This window comes from Vigna angularis, chromosome 8, assembly GCF_016808095.1.
Source record: "Vigna angularis cultivar LongXiaoDou No.4 chromosome 8, ASM1680809v1, whole genome shotgun sequence".
NCBI lineage: Eukaryota > Viridiplantae > Streptophyta > Magnoliopsida > Fabales > Fabaceae > Vigna > Vigna angularis.
In genome coordinates, this window is record NC_068977.1 from 6,010,213 (window position 1) to 6,023,021 (window position 12,809).

General features: G+C 29.0%; 2 protein-coding genes across 2 annotated transcripts; both read right to left on the reverse strand.

Annotated features, from left to right (window-relative positions):
- Positions 1-2,319: 2,319 nt before the first annotated feature.
- On the reverse strand, positions 2,320-6,948 carry LOC108343920 (uncharacterized). The gene is made up of 7 exons (XM_017582365.2): positions 6,647-6,948; positions 5,777-5,871; positions 5,127-5,244; positions 4,888-5,006; positions 3,664-3,844; positions 3,356-3,499; positions 2,320-2,813 (listed from the first exon to the last, which is right to left on the reverse strand). Exons 1-7 carry the CDS (start codon positions 6,878-6,880, stop codon positions 2,523-2,525), a joined length of 1,182 nt encoding a protein of 393 aa, XP_017437854.1. The 5' UTR covers positions 6,881-6,948; the 3' UTR covers positions 2,320-2,522.
- Positions 6,949-9,495: 2,547 nt separating this feature from the next.
- LOC108345192 (lamin-like protein) lies at positions 9,496-12,804 on the reverse strand. The gene is made up of 2 exons (XM_017583772.2): positions 12,283-12,804; positions 9,496-10,126 (listed from the first exon to the last, which is right to left on the reverse strand). The coding sequence occupies exons 1-2, from the start codon at positions 12,467-12,469 to the stop codon at positions 9,771-9,773; spliced, it is 543 nt and encodes a 180-aa protein (XP_017439261.1). The 5' UTR covers positions 12,470-12,804; the 3' UTR covers positions 9,496-9,770.
- Between the last annotated feature and the right edge of the window lie 5 nt (positions 12,805-12,809).

Here is a 12,809-nt window from a genome sequence, read left to right on the forward strand (position 1 = left end):
AAGACCATGTTGTCATTATCTAATGTGATAACAACTATATATGTTATAAAATTATCTAAGGACCAAATCTACCATGAAATTGTTGGGTACAAACAAAGTCCCACATCGGATAAAATATGAAATACACATGGGTTTATATACACATAAGATACATCCCTTAATAAGAGGTCTTTTGTAGCGGTACCAAAAGCAAATCCGTGATCAGAAATAACTATTTGTGTGAGAGGAGATTGCATGAGCATATGAGGAGGTGGTGAAGGCCTCTAAATCATAATCCTTTAGTATGATCCCAAAAGCTTTGCTTCACAGTAAATTCTTTCATTACTTGGATTTAGTCTAGTGTCTATCTGGTTTGATGTTTGTGAAGTATTGCTCATGTGTCTTTTTCTACTGTTTTGGCATGTTTGACTTTAGTTAGTTTTGTCAAATTATTTTCTGTATAAATAGGACCTTGTATGAGCTATTATATTCAACCTAGAATTAAGAGTTCATGTTGAGAGAAACCTTAAAGTTTTAATATGTATTTGTAATGAATTTGTGATAGTAGATGTATATTGAAGTTTAGTTATCATTTTAATTGAACCATATCTAATTTCTCTGTCTGTTTTCTTTTCCAATCTTTCTTATTTATCTGTCTAATTGTTCTTGCGATGTTCTTATCGTTTTGTACTAATTATGTTGTTAGGCAGTTTGGTGGGTTTTGGGATTGAAAAAATAAAACAAAAATAGAAATCAAAAGCTAAATCAAGAGATACAAAAAAAAAATCAATCCAAAATTCCAATAATCAAACAATCAGAGAAAATCATAGTTTTCTAAAGATTAAATCCAAATTTAAACAATTAATCATTCAATTAATCAATGAAACCTATTTACATAAATTAAATATCAATATCATTTAATCCAACTTATATTCATTTGTCAAAATAAAATTTAATCGATTTTTGATTTGAATTCTAATTTAGAAATGCAAATTAATATCACAGAACAAAACTAAAATTTGGAGAGAGAAAAACAAACTCAAATCATTTGCAGCAAATATGCCTCAACTTCTAAAAATTGTTGAAAATAGCATAGGAATTCAATGCAATAGGAATTACCAAAAAATGGGAATATGTCTAAAAAAAAGTTATCACCGAAATAATGAGCAAAAATTAGATGAGTCAAAAATATGAAATTAAAGCATTTATGAGTAATGAACCCAATTCATTATTAATAAAAAAAAAACTAAATTTGAGGAATGTCATACGAATGAAAAACCAACAAAACTTTCCTAGTTCTAACTTATGAGGGTGAAGCTTAGGGTCAAAGGTATGGATAAACAATCAATTAATTAGTGAATAGTTAAGAACAACTTTGCATACTCATTATAATCTAGGAGTGACAAAGACAACACTTGTAATTAATTGATTGATTAGTGAATTTTTTTATGATTGACATTGCAAAAAATATATGTAGCGCGTGTTAAGGGTTAACAAGTATAAAAACAAGTGGTTAACTACTTCTTTGTGTAAAATGTGTTTCTGTGCTTTTTACCATCACAAAAGGGATTTTAAAGAGCTTTTGAACTTTTTGATAAACCATTGCCTGTTAGTGTCCAATAAGCATATTTGCAAAATACTTTCAAAGATAAATTTAAGTTTTATTAAAACTCTCCTTTTAAAGCTAACACTATTTCAGATAATTATGTATTAATTTTTTTAGTTATATCTTTTTCTATTTGTGATAGAGGATCTTGATTGCTTAGTACATTAAGAGTAGGTTTTCTACAAATGTATATATGACAGACATTGCTCAATTCGTAGATGATAGATTTATGTGGATGAATGTGAGTCGTGAATTGTCTACATTGTTGGATATGTTGGTATGTGGGATAAAGTTTTGATGATAATAAATAAATAAATAAAAAAAAAAAAATATATATATATATAACAATTTATTAAATATATTAAGATGACTATTTTTATTAAAATAATCTAATTAATTAAATTATGAGTAAAAACATATATCAATGAAAGATTTATTATATAAAGACTATAAATAATATTTTATTTGTTAAGAGACCAAATTATAAATATTAAAACATAAAAAAAAATAACTGACAACAAAAATTACATAAAAAAAAGTCATTATTATTTCTATTTCTTTCTCTTAATCTCCGTCAAAAGATAAAATCAATAAAAAAACTAGGATGTTCTGTAATTAGAAGATTAGATACAAAATTAATCTACGTTATTTCTAACGGTCAATCCAGTTTACTGTTTTAAGGAAATTGAGAATTGCTCAATAATAATTGATTTGTTTTGGATTCATAAACATAATTATCATCTAAGTTGACACACCATTAATATTATGTAACCCAACAACAACAACAAAAATCTGCATTCCCACCAGAGGCTCAATAAATATACTAGAAAATCACATTCCTCCAATGGATGCAAAGACAAATATGAACATTTATTGCACAGGCCATTTTCATACTCAACTATAGGATCCATTTTCAGGAAAAAGGACAACATAGGATTCACAATTTGGTCTCATAAAAATAAGTAGATGAGACAGCCAAGCCTTGCACATCATATGTGCGAACAAGTCTTTGCCTCTTGTCAGGTGTCTCCAACCAACAGAACTCCAAATGGAACGATTTTGATTCTGCCACACTTTTTGCTATATCACAAGGGCATCCCATGTACATGCCCCCCGGTAATAGTATCATCTGATAACCTCCATCAAATGTCACCAAATACTCTGATATTCTGCCACTCCAATGCACATTTGTTGTAACATTTTCCCCATCAGATACTGAAGTAACATCCTGATATCCAAACAAAAATAGCAACAACATAAACCTCCAGTATTCAGAAAGTGGTGATAATCTTAAAATATCTTATGGTCTACAACATATGAAGGTAGGGGAAAAGGACTCATGTTGAGTCAAATAGAAGAAATAACTTGTTTATCAAATGTTAGTACATTGCTCCAATAAAATAAATTTGAAAGGGGGTGATGAAGAAGTATACAGAAGAAAATGTCATTCAATAAAGATTCTATGCATCTCATATAGTATATGTCTGCATCTTCTGAAAAACTTTGACGATACTTTTTGGACTGTTGTATGTTAATAACTCCATTTCAAACATCTGAATAGTAGAACCAATATTGCAAAAGGGAATTAGAGAGTAAAAACTTCATAAAATATATTCAAACAGAAGACAAGCAAAGGGGATATAAAGCATCAGGGCACTAAAATTTTGACTTGTTTTCACAGACACAAATTGCATAATTCAGTGTTTTAACAATTCTATTGAACTAAAGTTTCACTGAGTAGGCCACATTTGTTATTGAGTTGTAAAATACCTGAATAAGTTGGCCATTGTGATCCATCTCATGTAACACAACGGTATCGGCTTTAGCAATTGTGGAACCATAAACACCACTTCGTTTTGTAATGGAATGGCCTTTCCATTTACCAAGAAAAGGTATAATCCTATTATTTGCATCCTGAAATGAATTCAAAATGAATGAAAAAGGTCATAAGAAACTATAGAATAAGATATTGTTCTGCTGCTGCAGCATGAGTAGAACATACAAAACAAAAACTCTTATCAAATCTGCAGTGGACATACACAATAAATGAAAGCTACACCTATCTCAGTTAAGCTCACCTTAGAACTGTCAAGTAGAGGAGGAGCCCCATCACTTCTTTCCTCTAGGAAGACGATAAGCATATCTACAGTACCTTTTGGCTCCAAAATGTGAAAGGCTCTTGCTCGCTTATCTCTTTGAAGAGAGTACAGGCAATTCTCACATACAACAGAAGGTCGCCGAGAGGGAAGCTTGAGATTTCTGCACCGTATGGAAGTGTAAAGTAAATAATCTAAGGCATAAAATAAGACATGCGTGCTAGTAATTTAGTATGCCTTCCTTTTACCATGTCGGAGCTCAGTGGTCAAATCACTCAACAATAAAACCTTCAATCCAAAGAGGAAAAGGTTCTCATTACAAATGTAAGGTGGCAAATAGTGTAGTTTTTCACATTAGGGTGTTAAAAGGGGAAGGGTAAAACTGAAAAGGCCAAGAAAAACTACTAAAGAAGATCTTGGTTTTTGATACAGCAATGTCATCAAGTAATCAATGTGAAAAACAACCTAGTCAAATAAAACTTGGTTTCTAGGATGTTTCAGATTAATCAAAATGACATTAAATCTGAAGGTTTCAAAGTAACTAAGTAAGCAATTGCCATGATATATTGTTAATTATAACCAAAGAATCAGGGTTTGAAACATTTGTTTCCCTACTTTGCCTGAAAGACTATAATACTAGCATCAAGTCATTATTTTACTATGACTCAAAAGTTGAACAGCATAAAGGAAAATAGGTTGATAAAGTAATATGATGTAAATAATAAGGCAACACCAGCATATGTTACATTGGAATAAAACTTCACATCAAGTTGAAAATTACTATCATCAAGAGCAGATACTGCAGCGTCACATTTAAATGTTGACATTTCATAATTTCTATCTCCACTTTCAATGGAGCATAGCAAAGTTATTTTACTAGTTTATTATTTTAGTACGAGTAGAAATAAAGATATAGTGTCACACCAACCCACCACACTCCTCACTTTACCACTTATATTATGCAAGCTGCCAAATGATATGACACTCATTACTATTAGCCGCCATTTATCTCTATGCCACGGCAATCTGAACAAGTGAAGCACAATCCATTTTTATCTTCACCAAACCAAATGCAGCCTAGACTTCATTTGCTAAAGCAGTAATGCATGATAAATGTTATAACGTCAGCAATTGTTACACTTCACAAATATAGAAATCTGTCAAATAGTACTACCTGGTCTCTTCTATGAAAAGAAGCATTTTTACCTTGGTGATTCTTCACCGGTGTCATCTTCTCCGAGAACACCTTGCCTTAATACTGTTTCCAACATGCCAGCTGTTTGGTATCTCAATGCAAATGCCCTCTCAGATGGAAAAAAGCCTATCTGCAAACTAATTGTGATGGATACACTAAAGAAACAATGGGATCATAAAGAAGGAACCAAAAAATGTTTTGAAAAGATGATGGTTTACAGTTACATTCCAGCATAAGAAGAAAATCTCACTTGTTGATATTTGTCAGCAGTAAACATATTGGTTTCTTTAATTTTGTACTCAGCCCATTCTGCATCATTGTCATCTCCAGAAATTGAAGTACTTGATGAAGGTTGTTTAATATAAAGCCTGCAAGAAGCAACAATTAACATAAGATGTCCTCTCAACCTTTAAGCAACCTGATGATGAACAAATAATTCTGAGACTTAAATGATTTAATACAATGGGGTTACAGTTAAGTAGACTGAATCCACTCTCCTTGTAAAGGTCGACATCATCTGTGTTTTAGATTCAAGTATCACAAAATTTCAGATGCACTTTGTTTATTTTAATTGCTATTAACAATAACAAAAATGACATTCGTTTTAAATTTTTGTCCTCATTTTACAAAGTTTATAAAAAAAAAAAGGAGAGAGCGAAAACAATATTTTGTTATTTTCTTTGTTTATTTTGTAAATTCTGAAAACCATAAAACAAAAGCAAAAAGAAAAGAAGATTTTGTCCAAAAAAATACATTATATCAATTTAAAAATAAGATTAAAAACAATCAATGCTCTTTGTTTACAATTCGTCTGAAGTTCTAGTTGTGTTGCATTATTTACTTTTGCTTTGTTCACAAGAAAAGAAGCATGCTGATAAGAGGGAGAGAAAAGTTTATTACGTTTGAATGAGACTCATGAGTTCATCTTCCCCATAAGAGCTAGCGGAAAGCTTGGTACTCAGTTGTTGTAACATATTCCCACATGAATCAAATTGCTACAAAACAGAGGAAAACAGTGCTACTCAAAAATGGAGATGAATAATATATAGAAAATAACTTGGGCACAGTTGTTTAAGTTGAGTACTTTTCCTTTCGAAATTTTAACTTAATAGACGATAACAATCATTAAATTTTAATTTGCACACACTACCACAGTAAAAAGTTTTACATTGCTATTTAACCAGAAATCATTCTAGCTGAACTTTTACATTAGTTACTCTGAAAATCGCCAAACTTAACGTTCATGTCAATTTTGATCAGATGACAATGTAAAATGCCTTTAGTTTGTGCATGAGGTAGTTTAATTTCTGGGTCTTGTAAAATGATTTGCAACATCTTTTCCCATAACTCCAAACAAAAATTTCTTTTTCTTTAATTATTTAGCCAGTACCCCAACCGAACCAGATAGCATTTTCCTTTTGATTTTTTAGGCAGCAAAAAATTTACACTAACAACTCCAAAGTCATGAAGTTTCAACTAATTAAAGGGAGGGTGTTCATATGTGTTTCGGGCATTTCTCAAGGTAGTTATCATGAAATTCAACAAACTTAGCATACATGTGAAATTATAACTGGATTGGATGACAATGTAAAGAGCATATAATCTCTACATTTTGTAAAAACATTACCAACAAATGAAAATCCTTCTAAGACAAAGCACATTGCACAAGTACAAAGGCACTAGAAAGAGAGAAAGAAGTAAAACCAAAGTTTGTCCATGAAAGAAAAAGGGTATAAGAAAAAATTATTAAAAGGGGTTTTGAGATGGTACATAGAAAGAGCCGTTCCACTTTCCAGAGTTAAGGTTGATGAAACGTCGCAGGTTGTCGATGCTCATAGCAGCTTCTTCGAGGGTTGGGGAGGAAGAAGATGCTCTGATTCTGGAAGAAGGGGAGGAGAAAGCAACGGAGTTTGGATTAACTGAAAGGAAGCGAAGGGTGTTAGTGTTAAGGTTAGGAAGAGAAGGAACCCAAACAGAACAACACTGAACAGAAGATGAAGCCATTTTTGGTGTCTCTTCCTCTCAAGTGCCACAAAAACACCACCACGATTTTGAAGATGGATAAGACCTTCTTCTTCTCAAGTACCTTTTCTTAGTTTTGAAAAAAAAAAAAAAATATATATATATATATATATATATATATATATATAATAGATTTATTATTCAGGAATAATAATGATATTTTGAGATCACCATTTTACAAAATTAAAAAGAAAAATAGATTTTGAAATCATCGTCATTCTGTAATACAAAAAAATAAAATATTTTGCATTATCATATGAACACTTGATTTTAAAATGGTAGTTTTGAAATGTAAAAAAAGGAAGGAAAAATAACATCCATTTCGGGTGTTAATCATATAATGTTATAATCACATGCCAATATATTTGTTTATCCATAAACAATTTTATGTAATTTTTTCAAAACACGTCTTATGGAATTTACAATAATTGCCTTTTAGGTTTTTATGAAAGTCTCAACAACTTTTAAAAAAATACGATAATTTAATTTTTCAAGAGTAAAAAATTAAAAAAACATAGAAATTAAAACAACAAAAAGAGTGTATTATAATGATAATAAATATCATAATCCCATTTTTTTTATTTTTCAAACTTGTTATAAAAAAATTATTTATATAATTCTCTTTTTTTTTCTATTGTTTATTGGCACTATAAGCTATAAAGGTTAGATGTAGCATTCCATTTTTAACCGTTTACAACCGATAAAAAAACATTATAACATTGATAAAATAAAACAGGTTGTCTTAGAATAAATATATATATATATATAGTATAATTATCTAAAAACAATAAATAATCATAATAATAAAATATATTTAAACAAATAAGGAAAACTATTAAATGAAAAAGAAAAATATTTTGCCATTTTCTACCAAAAATGCTTCAACACCTATTTTTCATATGTTCACCCAAGGTGATCACAAAAGAAACAATAGGGTAACTTAGTGTGCAAAAAAAATAATACTAAAACAATTACAAAATAACAAATATAAAATAAATATGGGTTAAATACAATAAATAAATAAAAATACACAGAAATACTTGACATTACTCAATTATCCAAATACAAACATTGATATGAAATCTCGAGAGGTCTTATTAGTGTTATGCAAAGTCATTATCAATAGATTTCATTCTATCATACACAATGTTAGTTCATTATCATCTTTGGCCAAAGTACGTACCGTAGATTAAGACCTTGTTGAAATTCCTTCGATATCACTTCTACACATTTCTACAACTATATTATCACTTCAAGTAAAGACAATAATAATAATCATAAACATACACAACTATGACAAATTTAAAGCAATTATCATAGTTTATGTCATTTTATTTTATTTTAATTTAACTTAGAAAAAAAGATTCAAATGTAAAAAGGTAACAAATTGAAGTTAAAATTCAAACTATAAGAACACAAAAATGACAAATTCATTAATGATTGGGTCATTCCTTTCATAAATCTCCTTTGTCAATTTTTGTTTTACCATTAGTAATTTAGTTTGCTACAATTTACATTCTTGCAATTTATGTATGGAAGTTGACAACTTTAATCCATCTTAATCTTCTCCATTTTTCCTTTGTTATAGTTTAGCCTTAATTTTATATTTGATACCTGTATTTCCTAGCTAGTTTAATTAGTACAAATTTTCCCCTTATCTTTTTATTCAATTTAGTCCTATTATAATTTAAAACAGATCAATTTGATCATTTTTTATCAATTGAAGAATTTTCATTTTCTTATATTTTTTTTAATTTAAAAAAAATAATTCCTTGTTAGGTCACGATGTGCCATGTGGCCATGTAGTGTCACATGTCATTATTATTATTACTATCATGTATGTAGTTTGATACATGACAATTTTTTTGATTTTTTAAAATATTAAAAACAATGAAAATTCCACCTATTTACGTATACGGATACATTGTATACGGATACATTGTTAACGAAAAGGATTAAATTGGTATGTTTTACAAAATAAGAGAACTAAATTAATCAAAAATAAATTGAACCAAATTAAAAAATACGAGAATCAAATTAATAATTAAACCTACATAGTGTAATCTTCATACACCATTTCACTTTTATATAAAAATAAAAAAATAGATATTGTTATTAGAAAGAAATATATAAATTCCTAATTAAAATCTACATTAAAAGATAATTCAGTGAATTAAATATACTTATAAAATTAATCGACAATATAAACAATTTAAATATGAATTTCATCTTAATTATAAATTCTTAAACCAACACACTCTAATTCAGACTAAAACACACTCTATTCCCTAATTGACAAAAAGTTTACGTCAAATTAATTTAGTTGGTCGAACTGATCTAGTTAACCAAAATCAGACTGATCAAAGTGTCGAACCAAAACCCTTGGAACTAAATAAAACAAAGTAAAGGTTTTCAATTCACTTTTGCTAAGAACATCAACAAACCGGATCAAAATAAACTTAACTACCAATTTTGCTGTATCCTTCATAATTATAACATGCTAAAACCAAAAACAAAAAATATTTCACATAAATTAAAACAGGTTTCAAGATTTAAAAAATGTTTACACAAATACTTTTAATCATAAAAAAGAGTAATGAAAATGATAAGATAAAATCAGCAAATATATATATAAAAGAAGATGAACAAGGTCTTTCCTTCACACCCCCCACAAACCCTAAAAACCTAAACATCTAACCAACAACACAAGCCATTGTAGCTTTCAACAACAAACAACCATATCAATGCTTCTTCCTAATAATCTTATAATCGAATATTTAAATTTTCTGTTGAATTGTTTTGTATGGTGTGCCTTTAAAATATACTGATAGATTGATTTTTTTTTATTATTTTAAAAGCACAGCAGATGATACTAAGAAAAGCTCAGCAGACACGAACCATCCATGAAAAGGAAGTTGACATAATAAACGACATTAACGAGAAGGATCGAAACGCAGGAAGACGTGAGCGAGGGCAAAAGAGAAGCAGAGACAGGCATGGATGGAGCTGGTGCCATTGCAGGATGTTGTTGAACATGCACAGCAACTTTCATGCCATGGAAACAGTAGCCTCCACCTGAGAGGTAGTAATAGGTCTTTGCCTCTGTCATCTGCACCACATCACGACCACCTCTTGTCACGTTGCTTATGAAATCTCTGTCTATGCAGTTCTCGTAGCTTGTCTTGTTCACCTCCAGAACATTGAAGTATCTTTTGTCAAACGTGAACACTTCATTTCAAATTCATTACCATTAGCAGATATATATGTAAGAACAAAATCAAGTATATCATGCATTGATGGATAAATAAAACAATATTACTTGTTGAAAATGTTACATGATCAATTCAAAATATATAAATAAATACAAATATCATTTTATAAAATTAAATTTACTTCAAATTTATTTCTTGAACATGTCATTCTATATTTTAATACTAACTATCTGTAAAGATATATTAATATTTATCTGAATGTCCTGTCTTTAAAAAAAGCATAAGTTTGGTAAGCTTAATTTTTTAAGGTATATTTAATTAGTTCATAATTATCTTAGTGATGATGTTCCATTTAATAATTTTACTTAAACTTACAAATACTAACATATTGGTTAGTTAATTAGTCTTTTTTTTTTACAACAAGTTTAGGATGACAGTCCAGATGCTAAATTTTATGTGTTGTAAGATTCAAAATACACTATTTTAATAGGTTAAAGTTGTTATATTTAAAATATTAAAATTAGTGTATCTTAATAGTACAGCAGAGAAATAACACTAAAAAATCATAAAATAATCCGAATTTCTAGTTTTGATATTTAAAAGAGAATAATACATGACAAAATATCAAGTACAATAGAAAAACAAAACACCACTAGCTACTCCAAATTTTTAGGGAGCTAGCTAGATACATATTCTAAAGATAAAACAGAATGAAAATTAAAAATCATAACCTTAATTTGAGTTAAGTTTTTCTTTAATTTTCATATTAAAAATTATCTTTTTAGTAAATGTGATTTAAATAATAATAATAATATCTCCCCTGCCTAAATGTATTCTACAGTTACCAAAATTTAATAAAGGATACTTTTGGGTTAAATTTGGTACTCAAAAGGAAAAACAAAATAGTTTGAGAGTGAATTCACTGATATATTTTTTTAGTTAATTTTGTTTAATTTTTAACACTTTTTTTTCTTTATTCGAACACATAAAAATTAACTAAAATTGTAATAAAAAAATCACTGAATCTATTACGAGAAAGTTTGATGAGAAGAATGCATAATGAAAACAAGTTATTCTGAAATTAATTTATAATTATTAGGTTAAATTAATTATAGTTATATATTTGGAACTCATAAACTAAAAGGAACATTTTTTTAACTATATAGATGAATAAACAAATTTTAAATTTATGAGATCAAAACAAATTATACCCAAAAACATATATTTAAATTTGTTCACTTTATCTATGGTAAAAGAAGTTAAATTAAAAAACCAATTAACATGTTGTATTTCAATCCATTCACATGTCATATATTGGTATGATCTTGAATTATTGTTGCTATTTGCCAAATCAAATAACAATATTACATATATACAAACTTAACCAAAATTTAAAGCACCTTTAGTTTGATGATGCTTTCAATTTGCTATTAGAATTTTTTCTCCGATTTTATGATTTTGAGTTAAAGCTTCCATTCTCAACGTTTTGAAAGGAAGATTCTTCTTCTTTTTCTTTTCTAATGTGATCTTATGCTCCTCTTGACTACGCCTTTAACTTTTTCTTTTTACCATATACCTATATTTACTTTCAATAGTATTACTTAAAGATTAATCCGTTCCAAATACCCAAATATTTTATTGTATTTTCAGCTCAAGAATTAATTAACACGTTTAATTGCCACTTAATTATAGCAAACTTTCTGAATTTAACTAAAGGGTAAAAGAGTACTATGCTTTCTTTTTAATCCCTCTTTTGCAAGTATGAGTAGAATTCTTGTCCAATACTCCAACTCCCCAAATTAATATTTTTCATCACAAAAAACAACATAACATTTATAAATATTAGAAGATCCAATTGAAAAATTTTAGAGCCACCAAAATTATATCATATATAGCTTGTAAAATAAGAAAAAAAACAATATAATGTTGTAGAATAATCTAATGATTTTTTTTCATATATGTGATTTTGACTAATAATCTAATATCACTTCATATACGAAAATTGATCGATCTCAAAACCCTATTGTGAGGAAAACCTAAAGAGAAACAAATCATGATTTTGGTTTAGAGAAGAAAAATAAGATAGAACAAATAAGATGAAACTTATTATCATTTTTGAAGAATATGGAATCAAATTAAGAAACATAAAGAAGTATATATGCATGCACTTACAAAGCCAATCTCCAACATAGACATGTTCTTGGGCAGACCATTCAGTGTAGTTGACATCATGATTATTGATCCAACCTTTGGAGCCTCCCACCTTATGAAGCACTGGATTTCCCATCACCACCCATGACAACCACCCCATCACCACTACACTGGCCATCACCACCGTCATGTTCTTCCACATCGTCATGTCGAGCAAACAACACACACAAATAAATAGATAAATAAATAGATAAATAAACAGATAGATAGACAGACAGACAGACACGTCCTTATAATCTTCACACCTCTTCGTTAGTGGTTGTTCTCTTCATCGGAAACATAAGTGATACATGTGTGAATTAAATAGTGTGGAGAAAATGAGATGAATGAAGCATTGTAAAAAGTGGAGCATAGACAGTGACGCTTTTTAAAGTTATGAAATGATGCATAAGAAGAAGAACAGCCTCAGTGAAAGCTGAAACGTAAAGTAGAGTCCTTTGGAATCAACAAATGTTATTTGTGCATTGTTGGGACAATGTAGCATCCCA

Bases quoted from the DNA above. Each gene is read 5' to 3' on its own strand.
- LOC108345192 (XM_017583772.2), bottom strand. From the start codon at position 12,469: ATGACGATGTGGAAGAACATGACGGTGGTGATGGCCAGTGTAGTGGTG. The intron at 10,127-12,282 runs GTAAGTGCATGC...TTTGAAATGAAG, and splicing joins CTATGTTGGAGATTGGCTTT to TGTTCACGTTTGACAAAAGA.
- LOC108343920 (XM_017582365.2), bottom strand. From the start codon at position 6,880: ATGGCTTCATCTTCTGTTCAGTGTTGTTCTGTTTGGGTTCCTTCTCTT. The intron at 5,245-5,776 runs GTAATAAACTTT...TGCTTCTTGCAG, and splicing joins CTCATGAGTCTCATTCAAAC to GCTTTATATTAAACAACCTT. The intron at 2,814-3,355 runs GTATTTTACAAC...TTTGGATATCAG, and splicing joins ACAATGGCCAACTTATTCAG to GATGTTACTTCAGTATCTGA.